This window comes from Ceratotherium simum, chromosome 12 (genome assembly GCF_057802395.1).
Source record: "Ceratotherium simum simum isolate JZ-2026a chromosome 12, ASM5780239v1, whole genome shotgun sequence".
NCBI lineage: Eukaryota > Metazoa > Chordata > Mammalia > Perissodactyla > Rhinocerotidae > Ceratotherium > Ceratotherium simum.
In genome coordinates this window covers 5,632,724-5,653,888 of record NC_141911.1, presented here as the reverse complement: position 1 = coordinate 5,653,888, position 21,165 = coordinate 5,632,724, and the positions used below count along the sequence as shown (strand labels likewise).

General features: G+C 42.6%; 1 protein-coding gene across 5 annotated transcripts in view; it reads right to left on the bottom strand.

Annotated features, from left to right (window-relative positions):
• Positions 1-21,165, bottom strand: part of DOCK5 (dedicator of cytokinesis 5) — a 215,058-nt gene that overhangs the window by 106,333 nt on the left and 87,560 nt on the right. For 4 of the 5 annotated variants that reach the window (XM_087437329.1, XM_087437330.1, XM_087437327.1 and 1 more), the window contains exons 5-10: positions 20,265-20,361; positions 10,713-10,861; positions 7,350-7,485; positions 5,122-5,279; positions 3,863-3,944; positions 1,139-1,268 (exon numbers count right to left, since the gene is read on the bottom strand). In XM_087437329.1, coding sequence (XP_087293455.1) covers positions 1,139-1,268; positions 3,863-3,944; positions 5,122-5,279; positions 7,350-7,485; positions 10,713-10,861; positions 20,265-20,361 — 752 coding nt within the window. Of the gene's footprint in view, positions 1-1,138; positions 1,269-3,862; positions 3,945-5,121; positions 5,280-7,349; positions 7,486-10,712; positions 10,862-20,264; positions 20,362-21,165 lie in introns of those variants that run through there. The other variant, XM_087437328.1, reaches the window with a different exon arrangement.

The following is a 21,165-nucleotide window of genomic DNA, read 5'->3' as shown; positions in this document are numbered from 1 at the left end:
AAACTACTTAGTGCCCAAAATGTCAATGTAAGACCAAAAATATATTTCCTCAATTTAACAAACTACAGAGGAAATGTAGCACCTCTTGGAAGGTTGTGGGGTTTGATTTAAGCCAAGGACCCTCTGTGAAAGCAGTTATAAACACGGTGTTGCCTTGGAAGAGTAAATTTCCTAGACAAGAAAACTACTTTCCAGGGAGAATTTTATTCGACTAAAATCAGCATACAGTGGTAGGCAGGGAGGATTCCAATAGTCACAGCTGAAGCTTTACTGACAGCTTTCTGTGTACAAGAGCCAGTGCTGGGCACTGAGGGAGACAAGGAGGTGGGGCCAGGTGAGGACACAGAACCTGAGGAAAGCTACCCAGCAGTCCCAGGCAGTGAACACTGTGTGTCTGATGCCGGCAGTGACAGCCAAACTCACCTTGCACTGTCTCTGGGTCTCCCTCCCTTCCTTCTTCTTTCCCTCCCTTCCTCCCTCCTCTCTCTATCGTTCTTTAAATTTTTTTTTATTGTGGTAAAATATACATAACACAAAATGTACCATTTTAACTATTTTTACATGTACAGTTCTGTGGCATTAAGTACATTCACACTGTTATGCAGCCATCACACCTTCTACCTCTAGAACGTTTTCATCTTCCCAAACTGAAACTTGGTCCCCATTAAACACGAAGTCCCCATTTTCCTCTCCCTCCCAGTCTCTGGCAACCACCATTCTACTTTCTGTCTCTATGAATTTGATACTCTAGGAATCATACAGTATTTATCTTTTTGTGACTGGCTTATTTCACTTAACATAATATCCTCATGGTTCACCCATGTTGTAACATGTGTCAGAATTTCCTTCTTTTTATAGGGGTGAATGATATTCCATTGTATAGATATACCACATTTTGTTTATCCATTCATCCATTAACAGACACCTGGGTTGCTTCTACCTTTTGGCTATTGTGAATAATGCTGCCACGAACATCGCTGTATAAATATCTCCTTGAGATGCTGCTTTTACTTCTTTTGGGTGCACACCCAGAATGGGATTGCTGGATCCTAAGTTCTATGGTTAATTTTTTGTGGACCTGATGCTATTTTCCACAGTGGCTGCACCATTTTACATTTGTCTCTGGGTCTTTCTGTACCTGCTACTCCAAAAGGTCTTCGGAGTCCACAGGTGTGCTTTTTGCCCTCCTTCAGCTCCATGTGGCCCACCCGGACAATCTGGCACACAAGGCTGATGCGGCGCCGGATAAGGTCTGTGCTGCTGAGGTCCTAAAGGGGCAGAGAGCACGCAGAAGGAGGTCATGCTGTGTCACCCGGTCACCTTCATTTCTCTTTTCTTTTCACTCTACAACAGAACACCACTCAGAGCATATTTCCTAAAGCTGAAATATCATAATGACTCCTCCCTTCCCCATACCCACCCAAGACCTATCATGGCAGTGGATAAAAACGACTGTATTCAAAAAAGGAATTTTTTTAATTCCCTAGTTCCTATTTCAAATTTATAAATCAGATCATATTCAACCTAAGGTCTCTTTTTTGTCAATTAAGCAGGGTATTTAAAAACCAGGACACTTGTCATTGCTCCTTTATATCCTGCCAGGACATATCGGAGCATATGATGCATTTCAGTGTCAAATGAAATTAAAACTTCCATGACACTGACATTTACTGGGTATCCACACATGCTGGGGATATTTCATTTCATCTTCCAAATAACCCTGTGAGGCAACTATAACAGAAATTTACATGTACTGCTTTCTGTAATTATTCATCTGTTTTATGAGCATATCTATTGAGAGCTCTGGGTGTATGCTGATTAATAAGAGATGTGCAGACTAAATGTCTCTGTTTTTTGTGGCTCACGTTCCATACTTGTTTGTAGTCTTAAGAATGGGTGAATAAACCCATGAATGAGCTCACATAGCTCATTCACTTTCACATCAGCAGTAATTCAACTGCATCTCAAATTCTTTTCATGAAACAGCTGTCCAAGCCCTCTTTACTGAATCAAGAATTACTTTCTAGGGGCCGGCCCGGTGGCGCAAGTGGTTAAGTGCGCACGTTCCACTGCGGCGGCCCGGGGTTCACCGGTTCGGATCCCGGCTGCGCACCGACGCACCGCTTGTTAAGCCATGCTGTGGTGGCGTCCCATATAAAATAGAGGAAGATGGGCATGGATGTTAGTCCAGGGCCAGTCTTCCTCAGCAAAAAAGAGGAGGATTGGCATTGGAGGTTAGCTCAGGGCTGGTCCTCCTCACAAAAAAAAAAAAAAAAAAAAAAAAGAATTACTTTCTAAATAATCATTCCAAATCCATCCTCTGTAATTAAGTTAAGTCAGGTCTCCAAGACAGGAATACATACCAATGATAACATCAACCTTGAATTTCTACTCTGAGTTTTGTGAGGCTTCTGTTAGTAGAAAGATAAAGACTCTAGGTGACTGGTTATATAAATTGTGGCACATTGATATTATTTAATAATATGCAATCATTTATAAACCAAGTTTTTGCAGAATGTTTAATGACCAAGGAAATGGTTACATTTTATTTAACTGAAAAAGCTGGACATGACATTTACATATAAGAAGATCCTAATTGGTGGGGGGAGTGGGGGAATGGAGATGAATTGCAGCTCTTCAAAAATGGTATTGATTAGAAGATAGATCAAAGATTCACTAATACCTTTTTTAATTGTTTTTTTTTAATGTACATATTGACTGATAAATGCCTTTTGATTTCAGGGAAAAATTCACATATCCTAAAACTGAGGCGATACTCTGTGTGTTGGGGGAGGTTTCGGGAAGAGTTCTAAGCTCTTTCTTGTCTACATTTACCAGGTAGTAAAGACATAGATGGGTCAGTGCAGGGACGGTAATCAGATCATGCTTGTCCTAGGGGTGGGATGTTAACAGAGGGAAGGAATAATAATAAGGAGAAATGAATGAATGAATGAATGATAAGCCTGCATTGGAACCACTGCTCCTTCCTATCACTTCCTTTGGTGCTCTACCTTAGACTCTGATCCTCTGCTAAGAGGATAAGGAGATAAAAGACCAGTGTGGGCTTAAGGGGAAAAGGGAGAAAAGAAAGACAGTATCCCCATTAGGCCTAATGGGAGCTGGGAAACCTGCCCACCAAGGCTTCTCAGAGCAGGTGGCAGCAGCTCCGGGGCATTTCAAGTACTGACAGAAAAAAGTGAGAGAACCCCAAGAAAGTTCCCAGCCCAAGAGAAAGAGTCACCAAGCCTGAAGCTACAGACTAATAAATCTCCTTGCTCTTGGTCCATATATAGCAGCACTCCCCCTTCCTTGGAGAAGAGGAGGGGGCAGGGCAGAGTCCATTAAAATATATGTAAACAATAAAGTCTAGACCCCGACATTGCAGGACCCATAACTTCGGTCCGGAAGGCTCTTCCCCTTTATTTGCATAGCTCACTCCCCCATCAAAGGGTTCCTTCTCACAGAGGTCTGCTCTGACCCACCTATTCAAAACAGCAACCCTCCCCCAGCCCAGAAGCTCCCAATCCCCACAAAGCTCTATGACTTCTAACATCCAGTACAATTTACTCATTCATTTGATAATTGTTCATTACTGTCTTCCCCATTTGGACAAACACTCCTTGAGAACAGGCATGTTTTTCTGATGTGTTTACTGACGCACCTCAAGTGCCTGGATCAGCACCTGGTATCTAATAGGTGCTTGACAAATATCTGTTGAATAAATGAGTGGGTTATTCCTGCTGTGGAGATTACGATGATTTTGATTTTCATCTTTTCATTTTTTATGCTTTCCATATACTTATCATGTGTATCTGCTAATATCATAAACAAGGAAAATTATTAAACATAAGGTAGGACTTACAGTAAAGACCGCTTGAAGGTTATTAAGCTTCTCTATTTCCTTGGGCATCCCATTACTGCCCCAACGAATTAGGTAATTCTCACTGGTGGAGGAAAAAAAATTATTCTTAATGAGGGGCTAACTGGGGATGGAGCTGCCCTCAGTATAGACTTAAGAGAGTGACAGGAAGGTCCAGAGAAGCTCAGCTAACTTCATCAGGCAGGTGTGAATGTGGCACAGGCAGGAACTGAGACCGCACAAGTGACCACTCTCTGGTCTCCTGGCTCTAGAGCAAGGTGCCTGCTGCAGCCCGGCTCCACGGGGCACACCCTGTATGGACCCGTGACAACACACTGTTCAACACGGGCAGAGACACAGCAGATTCTACCAGATCCTATCTGAGGTCCTTCTTCCGTCTCAAATTTTTTGTATAAAAATTTCAGCTTTGATGAATCAAGAATATAATTTTATAATAATCATTCCAAATCCATCCACTGAAATCCACAACACCACATTCAAAATTTCTATTTTAGAAATAAACAATTTGTCAGTAATTACTTTTAACCATCTTCTCAACAATAAGTCTGTTTTCTTAGCTGCTCAGCAGTAGCATGACTGTAGGATGGAACCAAGTCTGTTACCATTCCCTATAGTCTTTTTTTTTTTAGCCTTTATTTTTTAGAGCAGTTTTAGGTTCATAATAAAGTTGAGTGGAAGGTACAGATACCTCCCATATATCTCCTGCCCCCACACAAGCATGGCCTCCTCCACTAGCAACATCCCCTAGCAGAGTGGTACATGTGATACATTCAGTGAACTGACATTGACATGTCATTATTCCCCAGAGTTCATGGTTTACATGAGGGTTCACTCTTAATGTTGTACATTCTATGGGTTTGGACAGATGTATAATGGCACGTATCTACCATTACAGTATCATACAGAATAGTTTGACTGACCTAAAATCCTCTATGCTCCATCTATTCATCCCTCCCTTCTCCCTCCCTATGGTCTTTTCAATTCTTTGTTGCTGTTTCCACGTTCTGATAAGTTTCATGTGATTTCTAAGACAGAGGAGTACACAAACTGTTACTGCACTGTTTCACCTGCCATACAGAAAGGCTCAGTAGCCCAAAGGATTTTATTTTCTACTGCCTAGAAATCCTCCCCCTCTTCTTTACCTTCCCCCTCAAACCTAGCAAAGAACTCCCCAGTTAGGGGGCAGGTGAAGGCTGGGTATTTTTGCAAGGTCGACAGCAGACGACCTGGGTCTCCACTACCTGATGAAAGTGGACTGGTCCGGGTCATAGAGGGCCATGAACAACTCTGCGTCCTCCCCAATGTTGCAGACAAAGTTCTTGAAGTTCACGTAGAGCCCGTAGGTGTGGACGGCACTGAAGATGGACTGGCCCCGCAAGTCCATGTTCTGCAGAAATGACTGAACACAAAGGAAAAGAGGGAAGAGCATCTTGGCTTTAGCAAATGGGAAATACTGACAAAGACACTGGCCTGCAAATGGGGACAAATATAATTACCACGCAAAAGGAGAAGCACTTCCTGAGAAGCAAGTGTGTGTAAGTGGACAAATGATTGAGTGAGCAAAATATAATCATTACTATTTAGATGATCAAGACTGTCCTGTTCAGGACCTTGAACCCAAGTAATTCAATAAATGCTGTCTAAAGGTGATAACTCATGGTTTTAGAAGCTTCAAGAAGTTCTCCTGGGCCGGCCCTGTGGCTTGGTGGTTAAGTGCGTGCGCTGCAATGCTGGTGGCCGGGGTTCGGATCCCGGGTGCGCATTGAGGCACCACTTCTCCGTCCATCCTGGGGCTGAGTCCCACATACAGCAACTAGAAGGATGTGCAGCTATGACATACAACTATCTACTGGGGCTTTGGGGGGAAAAAATAAAATAAATAAAATCTTTAAAAAAAAAAAAAAAGAAGTTCTCCTTTCTCACAGTGGCTTCTGGATGAACCACAAAAGCACAAAAATCAAGATTCATTATCCCTCTTTTTGGGAATGACTCTCATTGCAAGAGATCCCACTGGAAAGGCTTCACCCTTGGGCATGGTTAGCCATTGGATCCAGAAACACTATTAAATATTATCACAACTTGTGATAAAGAAATAAAAACTACAAACGAAAGAAAATAAACAGAAACCTTTACTCATTAGAACAGAAAGACTATAAGAGTATACACCAAAATATCAATATGGTTGGGTCTAGGCAGTGATAATGTCACTGACTAGGTGTCTGCAGACACTCAAAGGTGGGTTTGGAAGCAATTAACTATTTTTCCAAGTTGTTTCTTTTCCTTTTGTGTGTTGAGGAGATGTAACCACCAGCCATCCTGAAACTGACCAAGCCTCCCCACAAGAGCTATGCCCGTGACCTTTGCCTTATTTTTAAGGCAAAGCTCTCCAGGAGGAGCTTAGGCCTCATTATGTGGAAGCACGTGCTCCAGCTGAGCCTGTGCAAGCGATACCCCCCCTCCCTTTTGAATATTCATTCCCCAACCAAATAAAAGTTCCTGCTTTGCTTTGTTCGGGGACGCCATGACTTTGGAAATGATTCCTCACGGCCTCCTATTTGCTGCAAATACACTTTACTTTGTGAGACAACTTCCACTGGTGTAGAGTCTTATTTAACTTACCAGGAGGCGAGCCCACTTGGTTTGGTATCAGTAATATGGGTGACATTTTTTTCTTGTTCTCTTTTTCTGTACTTTTTGTGTGTGTGTGTGAGGAAGATTAGCCCTGAGCTAACATCTGTCGCCAATCCTCCTCTCTTTGCTGAGGAAGACTGGCCCTGGGCTAACATCTATGCCCATTTTCCTCTACCTTATATGTGTGACGCCGCCACAGCATGGCTTGATGAGCAGTGCATAGGTCTGCGCCTGGGATCCGAACCTGCGAACCCCGGGCCGCCGAAGAGGAGCACACAAACTTAACCACTACGCCACGGAGCGGGCCCCCTCTTTTTCTGTACTTTTCTAATTTTTATTTAATGTCCAATTATTACTTTCAAAATCTTTCAAACACTTTACTCAAATACAGAAGGTTACTCAGTAAAAAGGCTCACTCCCATCCAGCTCTCCTTCTCAGAGGCATCTATTAATTATCAATTTCTTGTCTATCATTCTAGAGTTAGTCTACACATATGCAAGCACAGATATATGTATATTCCTTTTTGAAACACAAATAACAGTGTTTTATACACACTGTTCTGCATCTTGCTTTTTTTCATTTAATATATATCTTTGCCATCTTTCCCTATCAGAACATATATAGCTGCCTCATTCTTCTTGTTATGTTCTGCTTTTCAAATGAGGAGCTGAATGAAAGAAACACCATGTCTACCTCTGTTGTCAGTGACGCCCTTTTTCTCATTAAGCACAAAAGCAGCCAACGATTGGCTCAGTGCCAATCACCTCCTCTACCCGCCCCGCAAAAAGCAAAAATGGAACCTCAGTGGCCAAAATCTGCACATCTAAGGAAGTGTACCTTTTCCTCTTGGATCTTTTCCTCAATCCTTTTTGAGGCCATTTCATGGGCCTTGAAAAGGGCAATGGTGCTGGTTTCGTCCGGGTCCAAGATGTTCCCATTGTCATCTCGCACTACCAGATCTAACCCAAGCATCCTAGAAAGAAAAGAGTGGTCAGCTGGTTCTCCTCCTTAGGAACAGACTCTTCTGAAGAGTCCTCATGAAAGAACCCGGAGGATTCATAGTTACAAAGGTTGGGTACTGGACAAGTCAAGAACAGCTCATTGGCTTTTCTCCTTTCAATTTCTGGCTCCTTCCCACATAACAACATTAGAAAACTTATGATAATGTTAACCAAACTTGGATCATGATGTGCAAAGTTATCTGGTCCACAGAACCTCAACAGAAAAGGAAAAATTGGCACTGATTCTGACCAGATTCCTCTGACCAAAGCCTCCTCCCCTACTCTACTCTTGTTTGGCATAGGAATGATGAAAGACCAATGCACAAATATTTGGGGGCTTGCCCTGATTTCCTTAAAAGTACAGGCTTAGGGGACAGTACTTAATTCAAGACTGTCTTAAAGGAGATCCATGAAGTAAGTCCTGGCTGCTGTATCTCATAACCCATCTCAGAGCATGGGCTCTGGTGTCAGTTAGACTAGGATTTGAATTTTGGCTTTAACACTTGTTAGCAAGGTGACTCTGGGTAATTTACTTAATTTTGCCAAGTCTTGATTTCCTCATCTGTAACTATTCCTTAGCCTTCAGGGTTGCTGTGAGAATTTAATGAGATAATGCATGTAAAGCACATAATACAATATCTAGAAGACAACACACTCCCAACAAACGTTAGCTCTCATTGCAGCAACTGCCACAAGAAAACACCGGGTGGTGTTAAGATGTGGCTCTGAGTGTTGTGTGGGAAGAGTAAGAGCCACATGGTCTACGCATGGCACGACCCCCACCAAAACTTTTATGCCCAATGTGCACACAAAAGCAGAAAAAATTTTGCTTAGTTCCAAGAAGTTGGAGACTGTGGTGGAAACGGGATACTGCTATCTGAATGCCCAGCGTACATTCCAGGCTCCCAGGCACCAATTTGGAAGTAGGGATGTCCAAACAGTAAGAAAACTCAGGAGTAACAGGGAAATGTGCCAAGTCTTCGGGAAGACAGAAAAAATGCCTAATTTCCCTTATCCCTGTTATATAGCATCTCCATCAACTGATTTAATCTGGCAGGTTCCTTTCCATGGCAGCCAGACCCAAAGGCCACCCAGACTCATGAGTGATGGGCCTTGCTGGCTGCTCAGAGACTGGATCACTGATGCACTGATGGAGCAGTTTAATTTCTTGAGCTGCTTCCAAGAGCTGGAATGGGAAGGCAGGCATGTTCTGCTGTTTGTGGAATGTTAACATCCTGTGCCAGAGATCAGGGTCCTCCAGGCCAATGCCATACTGTGACAAGACCCAACAGTACAGAGGCAGCATATGTGCAAGGGGGAGCTGCCTTAGCCCATCTTAGGTGTTTTTTAAGAGTCCCCCAGCACTCCATGACTGGCAATGCAACCCCTGTGGTTATAATCCTGCAAATGGACAAGTGACAGGGGAGGGAACTGTTAATTCTTAACCCTGGAAGGGAGCATTAGACATGGAATCAAAAGTCTTGGGTTCAAATTTAAGCTTTCTCGCCTATTATCTATGTGACTTGGAAGTAAATCACTTAAGCTCACTTGGTCTGTTTCTTTAACCATAAAATGGGAATAACAGCTACCTCATAGGGTTATAATCAAGTAGTATATGTGACATGTACATAGGAGAGATTTCATAAATAATGGTTGAAATCTGACTCCTGCACGCTGTGTTTACTCTAGCTATTTCTGAGTACAGTTGTCAGAGTCTATAACACTTAAATGAGTAGAATTCACAATGAGCTGTATTTTCAGAGATCTCTGAAGTATATCCAAGAGTCCTGAAGTTGGAGAAGTAGGGCAAAGGGGGAGGGAAAAAAATCACATATGCACAAGTTGAAGAAATGTAAAAATGAGACTAAATGTCAAATGAGTCGTTAACAAAGACTGAGGAACCAACAGTCTTTTAAAAAGAACTGATCAGGAGCCATGAATCCCAGGTCACCATAAATTTTGATGAATTGACTGAATTTCTCATTTTCTAGAAGGCGGTAATATCTGGAACCTACATATTTGCCTGAGATAGTCAGAAGATTAATGAAGTGATTAACTCCTTAGAAGTTGCTGGAGACATAAAAATCAACAGGCTAAAAATATTGTTTTGCTATTCTGGCAAATCTGGTTTTCACCCACTGTAAAAAATGGCCCCAGTTAGGGGAAGACAGAGAGAATGAGAGAAAATAAGTCTGATACTGGTTTAAAATCCATTCTTAGGGCCGGCCCCGTGGCTTAGCGGTTAAGTACGCACGCTCCGCTACTGGCGGCCCTGGGTTCGGATCCCGGGCGCACACCAATGCACCGCTTCTCCAGCCACGCTGAGGCCGCGTCCCACATACAGCAACTAGAAGGATGTGCAACTATGACATACAACTATCTACTGCGGCTTTGGGGCAAAAAAAAAGGAGGAGGGGGCCGGCTCCGTGGCTTAGCGGTTAAGTGCGCGCGCTCTGATGCTGGCGGCCCGGGTTCGGATCCCGGGCGCGCCCTGAGGCACCACTTCTCCGTCCAGCGCGAGGCCGAGTCCCGCGTACAGCAACTAGAAGGATGTGAACCTATGACATACAACTATCTACTGGGGCTTTGGGGGGAAAAGAAATGAATAAATAAAATCTTTAAAAAAAAAAAAAAAAGGAGGAGGATTGGCAATAGATGTTAGCTCAGCTAACATCATCGGTCTTCCTCACCAAAAAAAAAAAAAAAAGAAGAGGATTAGCATGGATGTTAGCTCAGGGCTGATCTTCCTCACAAATAAAATAAAATAAAATAAAATAAAATAAAATAAAATAAAATAAAAAAATATAAAATAAAATAAAATAAAATAATATAAAATAAATAAAATAAAATAAAATCCATTGTTAGAATAAAAATGGAGATCGTCCCAGGTCTCCAAAAAGGTCAGCTTCAGATGCTCAGTCCCTTCTGTTTGTTTGGCAGTTAAGTCGCTTCCATCCAAGCCCACCTTCCCTGTTCATCTGTCATCTCCAGGAGACCAGAGATCCAGCACGGGGTCTGGCTCATGGAGGGCACTGCCAATTTTTTTCCAACAAAATTAAATGTTTTCCAAGGCAAAAAGAGAGCAGTAAGCATTATTCTTTGGCAACTCCAAGATCAAAAGCTCATGGTGAGCTGTGTCCTTAGCTTGAACGAGCCTGTCTTTTTCTAGGTTCTCAGTGGAAAGGCATCCCCGGTTTACCTATTCCCGTGATCAATTTTGGCTGTGACCTTCTTCTTGAGCTCTGCCAGTTCGTCCTTGGGGAGTGTTCCAGACAGGATCTGGGACCGCCACTCGATCAGGCTGTAGGTCATCTGCTGCAGCTGGCGGAAGAGTGTGACCTTGCTGTTCTACGATGGAAATGAGGTGGAGGAGAGGAACACAAAAAGGTGATGGAGGACGGGAACATCGTCTGACTTCATTCTTTTAAGGTGTTAGTCAACCAATTAATTTTGCCATACAGTGCACTTTGAGGAGATTTTAAAAAATATTAATACGGATGGATGGCCTTTCCTGACCCATTCCCACGCCCGCCTCTACTGCAACTTTAGAAACGGATAAGCAATTGTAGGAGACATGGTTGGTCCTAATTTGTAAGTATATCAAATCATCCATGCACCCTAAAGTTCTGCCCATGTCCCTCCTCTGTTGAAAACCCCCCAGTGATTTCCACTGTCCACACAGCAGATCACACTGTCAGCCTCTTCCTGTCCTGGCTCCTGCCTACACTCTCCGCTGCACTGGACACCAATCTCCACCTGAAAAATCTATGCTCCTTCCATGCAAAACTATGTCCATTTCTCCCAAGTGCTCCAGACCCTCTCGATATGTTACTTCCTCTACCTGGAACCACTTTTGTCCTCTTCCCCCAAACTGACTCCAATCCTCATCTCCCTCTCACTCACACCCTGTCCGCCAACTGCTAATTCTGACTTCTTCAGTCTCAACTTAGAAGTCTCTTCCTTGAAACCCTAACTCTGGGTTTGTCCCTCCCACAGTTCCTGAAATTAATTCCTATCACAGAACTCAGAACCCTGGACCATCTTGGCCCATCTGACTCTCCCCCTAGACAGAGAGCGGCTGTAGGACAAGGAGCTTGTTCATATTTGTATCCCTAGAAGCTGGTACAGACTAGGCACTCTATAAAATGCAGGAGTGAATTATGGATGGAGAAAGAACTGTAGTTTCAGAGATAAGGGATATTGGAAAATAAAATGCAGAATATTATTTTAAAATCTCTGTTTCCCAGAAAATTGTTAGACCATTCAGAAAATTGAACTTAGAAGAACTAAACCATTATTCTGGATTTCAGTAAGAACTTCCTGTAACTGAACCAAACTAACTTATGACCAACCATATTTGTGCCTCAAGCATTTTAAGAGTCAAATACCTGATGTGTGAGCCATCACGACCTTCGTTCTATCTAAATATTTGATTGATTCATTACTTATTTTTTAGAAAAATTGTCAAGAGCATCTACTACGTGCTGGAAATAAAGTTTCTGCCCCATTCTAGAGGGGGAAAAACAGCAATAAATACGTAAACTACACACATATGTGTCTGTGTATATGTAAACAATATATCATATCAATATCATATATTGTTTACATGTATAATACTTATACATTTATATACACACAAAAAAAATAATTTCAAATTATGAAAAGTGCAAGTAGGGAAATGAATAGGACAAGATAGGGTGCATGTGGGGGAAGGAGGTCACTTTAGAGAGAGTGGTCAGGAAAAACTGTTCCGTGTATCATTTTTGAAATATGTTTTTTAAATAAAAACCTGTAGGATTCCACTCACCCCATACATACTATGAAACCACTTCTTTTTTATTTAGGTGAAAAGTCATGACATATTTATATAACCATATACTTCTAAAATTATAGGAAATATTATCTGCTACAAAAACAATTAAAAAAAAAACACCCCACAAAGCAGCTGTTGATGGCTGTACACATGTTCTTTAGTGACGTTCTTCTGCAACACATTCCCGGGCACGGTACCGACTGGAATCAGGCTGAGAATGTCCACGACTCTCCTGAACAAGGAGCAGATGTGGAGGGAAGAGTCCTCAGCCCAGAAGTAGGACGGTGGGAGCAGCAGTGAGATGAGCAGAGTGTGATAAAGGCCCCAATAGAGGAAGGTCAGTGTTCTAAGAGAACACAAAGGGAAGGACAGGACTCGACTGTCTGGGACTACAGTCTGCTCTGTTAACACCACTGATCTGACAAACAGAACGCGAAGCCTGCTTAGAATTTTCAAACTACCTCCATCTTATGCTTTTAGCATTTTCTGAATTGCCTCCTTCTCATCAGCCAGTCTTTAGAAAAGCACAAAAACGAGACTTTTAAAAACTCCATTTTTAATAAACAAAGGTAAAAATTCCACTTTTTTCATTCAATTCTATATAAAATGTTTCCATCTCATTGTCTTTCAAACTGGAAAAAGGAGTGAGAAATTAAGCCCATAAAATTTTGCCTTTCAAAGCTGCTAGGCAGAAAGGGGATCTTTTTGTTTTCTTGCAACCTATTTGTCTTCTCCTATTTAGGTTTCTGGTTTAATGCTTCCTCGGTTTAATTAAGATATTAGGTCTCATAGTATGGTAAAGAACGGCTCAAAGACTCAAGGGATCCTCTGTGAGAGACAGTGCTTTGACTGTGGCACATGTTCACAAGTTCTGGGTCTCAATTATATTTGACACTATCCAAGGCAATTTAATTATTGCCTGTCCATATCAGCCTTGTTTGCCAAGTTCTCTCCTAAAAGAAGGATGAAGACAGCCATTCTTCTCTGATTCACTGTGCCAAATTAATTCTGAATAGACAAGCTGGAACACACCAAAGGAAGCCATTTCCCCATTTACTTTAAAGAAATGGATTTTGCTGCCACATTCCTAAGATTGTTCTAAGTAGGATGTTCTGTGCAATAGCTGGCCCTGATACTTTATGGATTCTCGGGGAAGCATGACGACAGGTGAGGAGAAAATCGAGCAGTCCCCACAATACCTTGAGCCAAGGACCTCTGAGTCTCCATCTTTTCTCCTGTCGTGCCCTCCTTCCTGCCCTCTTTTCTGAATCCTACCCAGCCCAAGCCCACCAGCTGTAGAGTGCCTTCTCTACTACCTCTAGCCCTCGCTAATCTCAGCCTGTTTACACTAGCAGCCCTTGTCACATAATTTAGGAGGACAGGAATTTATTTACTAATTTCTTTGATCCTCTCCATACAAAAGTCAGCACAATCCTGGGACACAGGAGCAACTGAACAACAAATGTTGACAGCTCAAACTTAAAATAACGCTTTGGCTTCAATTTGAGGAATAGCTACACAAATAGAGAATTCTAAATATTCTATCAGACAGTAAAGGTATTCCTGCATTTGGTGAGAATTTCTCCCTCTTTTCCACTTGGAGATCTTTGAGGTCTCACTTTTTACATTTCTATTCTGGGTGTCTATCTTTTTTTTTTTTTTTTAAAGAATTTTTAGAGATAAAAACAAAGTCACAAGAAAAAAACAGCTTAGCCTTCAAAAGTGGTAGGGATATAGAAGCCATCCATTGAGTAATTTAGAAATTCTGGTGGCCATTGAGACAATGGCACCACCTCACCGGGTGTCTGAAAACCTGTATTCTATTCGTCACTTTCCCAAAGAATGCAGACCACAGTCTAAAGATTTTTCTCTGGTCCTCCACCTCACCTGCTAAAGAATCCGTGTTTCTACTGCTCACCAACTGTTCCTCTTCCGTACACATTCTACAAGTGAGAGGCAGAATTGCCTGACTGACAGTATGGAGACTTGATCTCTCTCTAATTCTCGCTAACTTGCTAAGCGACTTTGGGCAAACTGTTCCCTCTGGGATGCACCCATCTGTAAAATAAAGGGACTAGCACCAAGATCCACTCCCAAGGATAAGCGTCCTCCAGTCTAGGCTGAGACACTGAACTCAATTACTCTCCCACCAACTTCCTGATTGACCGTCTCACTCCTGATGCACCCACGTGCTCCGGTGACTCCATATCAAATTGCATCTGTACTGTACATAGCCCTTCACAACTAATCTGTCTTTTCTGAGTATCATAACTCCTGGGGTCCAGAATGGTGTCTTGGTCCTTCTGTGTCCTCGTGCTGCCCTGACTCTATGAGCACTGGGAAGAAGGGAATCCGCACGGCCCCTACCACTCTTCCTATCCATTCTAGTGCCTTTTCTCTCTGTCAGAAAAAGGCTTCGCCTGACTAACAAAAGCTTGATTTTTAAAGAAAAGATTCCAGTAAAAGACAATTTTTGCCTCTGGAAGCAGTGCAAGAAATCCTGAAAGCCAGGCAACAAAGTCAGAGAAAAACAAAACTAGAGAAACACGCAAACCAGCACCCCTGCCCCGTTCCAGTCTCTGCCACGTCTCAGCTTGCCTCTCTTGACAGCCCTGCTGAAGCAGGGCTTGCAACTCACAGAGAAAATGCCCTGACGACAGACCAAGTTTTCTATGGGAATTTTCTGTCCCTGGTAATAAGCGATCAGATGCTGGTTTCAAACCAAGAAACCAGCTTAATTACACTTCACGGCATATGCTCCAGCAGCCAGTAATAACCACCAGTTCAAAAAGATTAGCTTGAGTGCTTTAATCTGCCTGGATACGCAACCATGGGAAGAAAGGGCGATTCATTGTATCCTGCAGGATCCCCTCCCCCACCTCAGTTACAGGCACTTCCACTCCAGATTTTTACAGAGCTGCAGACGAGCACAAGGTTTTACTTTGCTGGCAAACTTTAAATGACAGGAGATTGGTCCTTTCTATGAACTACATTTTAGCAATTAAATTCACTGGATTCAACAATACGTATTAACCATCTTCTATCACTAGGCTTTCCTCGTTATCTCTTTTGCATAAGGAAATAGGATTAGATTCAGTCTCCCAAATCTATACGGACAAAACTCACGGAACCATTTCTCCAATTGGAAGGTAGAGGACAGCACTGAGCTAAACGTCAGGGGGAGATGTTACAGAGTGTGTTTATGACAACCCAACATCCCAGAAATTCCAAGACAGTCCCTCTTTCAAAAATTCTTGTCTCAATATCTCCACAAACATATTCTAACTTGTCAGTTTTAAAGACCTGGTTTTTAGTTGAGAAAATACGGTATTATAACGTTGGATGTAGATTTGTGCATACCCAAAAAATATAATTGGGTTGTTATTGAAAAGGTAAACCTAGCTATTATATCAATCCAATTATGTCTAAATCAATGCATAGGCATCCACCTTTCTAGCTGAGGGAACTCGCATGGAAGCCAGGACATGTGCTGCTAAGAAAGAAGCCAAAATTCAGCTCACTGGATCTACTCTGCAAGGCTGGAGAAAACCGTAAGATCCTGAGAGGCAGCAGAGAATAATGGACAGAATACTTAAAAATTATCCACCTAGCGTAGTTAAGTAACTCTAGGGCTGGAAGGGAGCCCACCCCCTCATCCCCAAGCTGGAGGATGAGTGAACCACCACGGGTGGGTGGCAAGGGCACCCTTAAATGACTTCAGGGCAAAATTGCACAGTGCATCTAGTTCTTCTCCTAACACTTTCATCATTAGTCAGCTCTTTCATGAAGCAGTGCTATAAGGGGATAGTCAGGAGCTGTCACATTTTGAAAACCATATGCCAGGCACTGTCCCAGAGCTTTACACAGATTATCCTAGTGAATTTGCATAGCAAATTTGCAAGGCATCTATAATATATAATTACCACCGAGGTGAGGAAAATAAAATGTAAGAGGTCAAAGGACTTGTCTGAGACTGTAGAATCAGCTAGTGGCATGAACTGAACCAAAACTCCTGCCTTCAGAACCACGTTCCTTCTGTTTTGGTTTGTTTGCAGTAGTTACCGGGTATATAAAAATACATACCAAGTAACGGTGCAAGCCAGAATTTAAGAACTGGCTGTCTGTCTGACCCCAGTGTCCACAGTCTTGCCATTTCACCAGCCGACACCTCATTCAGAAATTGCCTCCTTTCCTGATCAACCACTGAAAACACACCCCGTAAACGGGCTCCAACTGAGGAACAGCAATGCAGGCAAAGCTCGTCAGAAACTGTTGTGAATTTGCACTCTGTGTTGGCATGCTTCCTCTTTCCTTTCTGGAATGATCCATGCCTCCTGGGCCTGAACCTAAACTAAGGAGGCTCACTATCTATGGTGAGAAATACTTGGCCTGGTTACTGAGTGCTCAAGGCCACTCTGCCTAAGACGATAACACAAGACAAAGGAAGTGGCCTTGGATAAGAGGGCACACAGAAGGGAGCTTCAGAGTCCCTGAGTGGGGTCAGAGGGACGCCAAGCAAGGCTGCCCAGAGGCAGGACGTCCAGAGCGGCTACTGTTTCCAGCTAAGACAGCATCAAGAATCAATGCTCATATTTGCAGAGTCCTTGACGGTCTGCCTGCACAATGATTTCACAGCCACCATCTCTTTTCATATTCTCACAACTCTATGGAGTAAACAAGGCAGATTTTATATCATTTTACAGGGGGGCAAAATCCATCAGATGGTTGAAGACCTCAAGTCGCTTGCCCAAGGCCACAGAGCCAGTTTGGGCAGGGTCTGGACAAGAAATCAAGCTTCCAATTTCTAGTCCAGTGTCTGCTTCCTACTGCCCGCTTCCTCCCAAAAGCATAAGGCCACATCCACCAGGAAAGATAATTAAATAGAAAAAAATAACACTAATGCAACAAAGAGGAAAAGGAGGAATGTGGGCGAGTCATCATTTCTTCTTTCTACTTTGGACGAGCAGGTTCCCTTCTTTTTGGCACAGGCACTCCCCTCCTCTTTAAAACATATTCACGGTTATTTCAAAAGCTTACAGTATGACTCTTAAAAATAAACCATAGCTATACAAACATCTGTCCTTTCTAGAATAGTTATCTTTGTCTACATGGTGGGGCTTAATCTGGTTAGTGGATGGCATTTTCCCCTCACATAAGACGCTGGATCTACTACATAAATTTCTTGTGTACTCACACTTGGAACAGAACTAGGAAATGCGTTTTAGAGAAATGTGGAGGTTCTAAGACACCACAGCTGTCTTTAAAGACACCAAAAAGAATGGCTGGTCTCATAATCTGTGGGAGGAAATGCATGAAAGAAATAATACAAGTATTGATGTATATTAGCAAAGTCTTTTACTAATAGTATTTATACTATTAGTATTTATCTTTACATAGACTGAAGGAACTTAGACACAGAATCAAAAAACCAATAAAAGTGTGTGTGTGTGTGTGTGTGTGTGTCTGTGTCTGTGTCTGTGTCTGTGTAGGGGGAAGAAACCTATAGATTTGGGTTCCTTTTACTTTTTTCCCAGTAAAGCATAATATTTGAGGTTTTCTACTTAGACACACAAATATTTGAGAGAGAAGTTCAGAAAGTCTGCCTGACGTGAACTGTCAATGCTTTGAGAAGGGCCAGGAAAAAAACAGAGAAAGCCGTGATTACTAACAAACTCATTTTAAGGGGATTATTTCTTAATGGGTGAGCATGTGTCAAAAGCAGAAGCAGATTGCTCAGCACCACCAATTGACTAAGATTCCCACAACGAAGGTCTTTTAGTCAACAAATAGCAGCTATAAGACATTTTTAAATACTCACAAATAACAAAGTAATTGTTTTATTAGATGTCAAAATTAAGATGGGAAATGTGCTGCCCTCTGAGAGGGGTTGGATTTTTTTTTTTTTTTTCCCACTTAGAACCCAATTCTGCTATTAACTAGTGGAACTCGCACAAAGGAAAGCCTCAACCCAAGCTTAGCACCATTTAACTACTAAGGGATTTTGGAAGCTCAAATAAATGAATCATATTTCTTCCTCCCTGGTTCACTTATTTCTCATTTCTGTTCAATAGTAGACTTGGCACAATTACCTGTGGACGTGTAGAGGACATAGATAAAGAACTGAGCACAAGAATTGTGTTTTAGCAAGAAGAAAAGTCTACCTCATCCATACTTTCTATTCTTGTACATTACAACTTTAAAAGTCTCCTTTCCTAGTACTTATTATCTGATAACATTTCACCACTCACCAATTTCCAGAAAGAATATGTTAAGAAACTAACCCATGTATATGCCATTGCTCATCCATCAAACTTGCTGCATCCACCACTAACCAATCAATTAACCAGAACCAGAGTGTTTTCAACAGAAGTACAAGATGATCGATGTAGGCCAAAGGGCTTAAAACAGCATCTCCAGCCTCAGAGGTTGTGATTTAAGATCTTACAGGTTAGTGCTCTCCTCAATTAAACATAAAGAGACCAAAAGATCACTCGCATTACAAGGCAGTGTGCCCTAAGGACCAGATGATGAGGTCAGCAGTAAGTGCTCCACTGGTCCAGAAGGAAACATTATGGATGGGTGTGTTTAGAAGCCACAATATGAAGAAAAAAGGGCTTAAACAAGGCCTTAAAGAATGGGCAGGCAGAGAAAAATCATGTGCTTTTCCACTGAAGGGGCTGGTGATTTCTACTGCTGTGATCCATCGTGGGGAACAACAGCCCTGAATGGAAATGAGATACCTTCCATTAACTCTTAGAAGTTATGCTGGAATGAGCCTTTGATTACTATTTTTAGTACTTAGGGTCTAAGAGTGATGTGTTCTCAATAATTTATTAAGATTGGGTGTTGAGAGTTAAAACAAAGAATCAACACACGACTGAAGAAAAACCTAGATAAACAAAGTCACATAAAGGAAAGAGAATGGCTCCCAGGCCATCGAGTCTGGTCTTTTCCCTCACTGAACTCATTCACACGTCGAACGAGAGAACATACGTTCATTGCAGGAATTCCTGGTCAGCCATGGAAACCTGGAAGATGCTTACAGAGGCAGGACCTGGTCATGCTTATCCACGAGGTCTCCAGGAAAACTGTGAGATTCCAATGTCGAGGAAAGAGCTCCCTAAAGTGGACACGTGCAGGCTCGCAGCCAGCGGACTTTGAGCATTCTTGGTCTCCCGCAAGAGAGCTGCCCTAGGTGTTCTCAGTCTGATAATATTAAATGCCAGATTTACCTTGTCCTGATTGCAAACCTACCCACCACTTGTGATTATGGTTTATCACGGAGAGAATGTGCTGGTTGCTGTGTAATTTCCCACCTCACTGGCATATCTTATTAGCATTCTGAGGTCAAACCATAGTTGTGAGAAACAGTACTTTGAGTCAGCCCCCAAAAGAAGACTCTTTAGACCATGGCTTAATACAACTCAAATGTCAGAGTCTGTAAGGTTCACTGGCCACGGTAAGGAATGTCACCCTCATAGGAGCCCTCATGCAGCCAAGCACTGAAACACTGACAGATTTCTATTCACTGGGATACACACAGAGGCTAAGAGCATGTCCTGCAGTTTCCTCATTGATAAATTGGTAATAATTGCACCTACTCTATTGGAGTGTCATGAGGATTAGTAGTTTCTGGCACTTAGCGAGGACTATATAAGTGTAAGCAGTTGTTATTGTCATTGTTACTTTACAATCAGCATGTTTGTCAGCTGAGAAAGGACTGACCTAATGATTATGTCCACTCCTTCACTGCCTCATATCATCAATGACCCTACTCCAGGGAATGAGAGTCTGCTGGTTATCAGCCACTGTATGGTCCAGGTAAGATGCACCCAGTCCACGCAGAGAGGTAATAAGTGGCCAGCACCTTGCAGCAGAACAGACAGGCTGAGGGCCCAGCAATAATGCACCAGCTCCAAGCACCAGGGGAAAACTCACCACATAGAGCTTGTGCCAGATGACAACCCATTCTCGCAGGGTCGACGTGAGCTCCTGCACCAGTGGGAGCTCACCAGGAATCACAGTTTCGTGCTGCCTAAAGAGAACCAGAGAGATGCTCAAGTTACTCCGGGTTGATCATTGCTGCTTTTCTTGACAGACGTCATATTCCCAAAGCTCAAAGACGGGACTGGGGCTGGTGGGGCTTGAAACAAAACAAAACTTGTCCGTTAGGGTTAGGTTTGTGTAGGAAACTTTATCACATCTAAGCATCTGAGAAAAGAGAAGGAGCTTAGAACACCACAGTTCTCAGAATGAACACAGTTTCTGCAATGGAATGGTCCTGTAGCCCGGCCTCTATCTTCCCATTTTGGATCTTTAAGGGAGCCTCAATTAACTGAGCCAGGCTGGCTTCAGCAATTCCCAGGGACAGATGGAAGCTAAAATCCTGTATTTTAGCTGGTTCTGCCAAGCAGCCGCTTTATCAGGGAGGGTGGGTGGAGAAGTGTGCAGGGCCCAAGGGTCCTCGGGCCTGTAATCTCACACAGGACCTGCTGGTGGGGCTGAGGTCATGCCCTTTTCTGGAGTGGTCCTCAGTTTTCTCCTCATCTGCTGCCTCACTGCATAGAAAATGTACATATACCAAACTCCTCACTTACAGGAGACTTATAACAAGGTAGGCCTGACATTTACTCAGATAGATACTCTCTGGTCTTTTTATGATTAGCAAAAGGGGAAAAGGAAAGAGCAAGGGCAAGCAAGCAAATGGAGATTAGTGGCAGGATTGCCAGACTTAAATAAAAATACAGGATGCCCTGCTAAATTTGAATTTCAGAGAGATTAAAAAAAATTTTCAGTATATCGCATGAAATACCCGGGACAAACTTACTATAAAAAATTA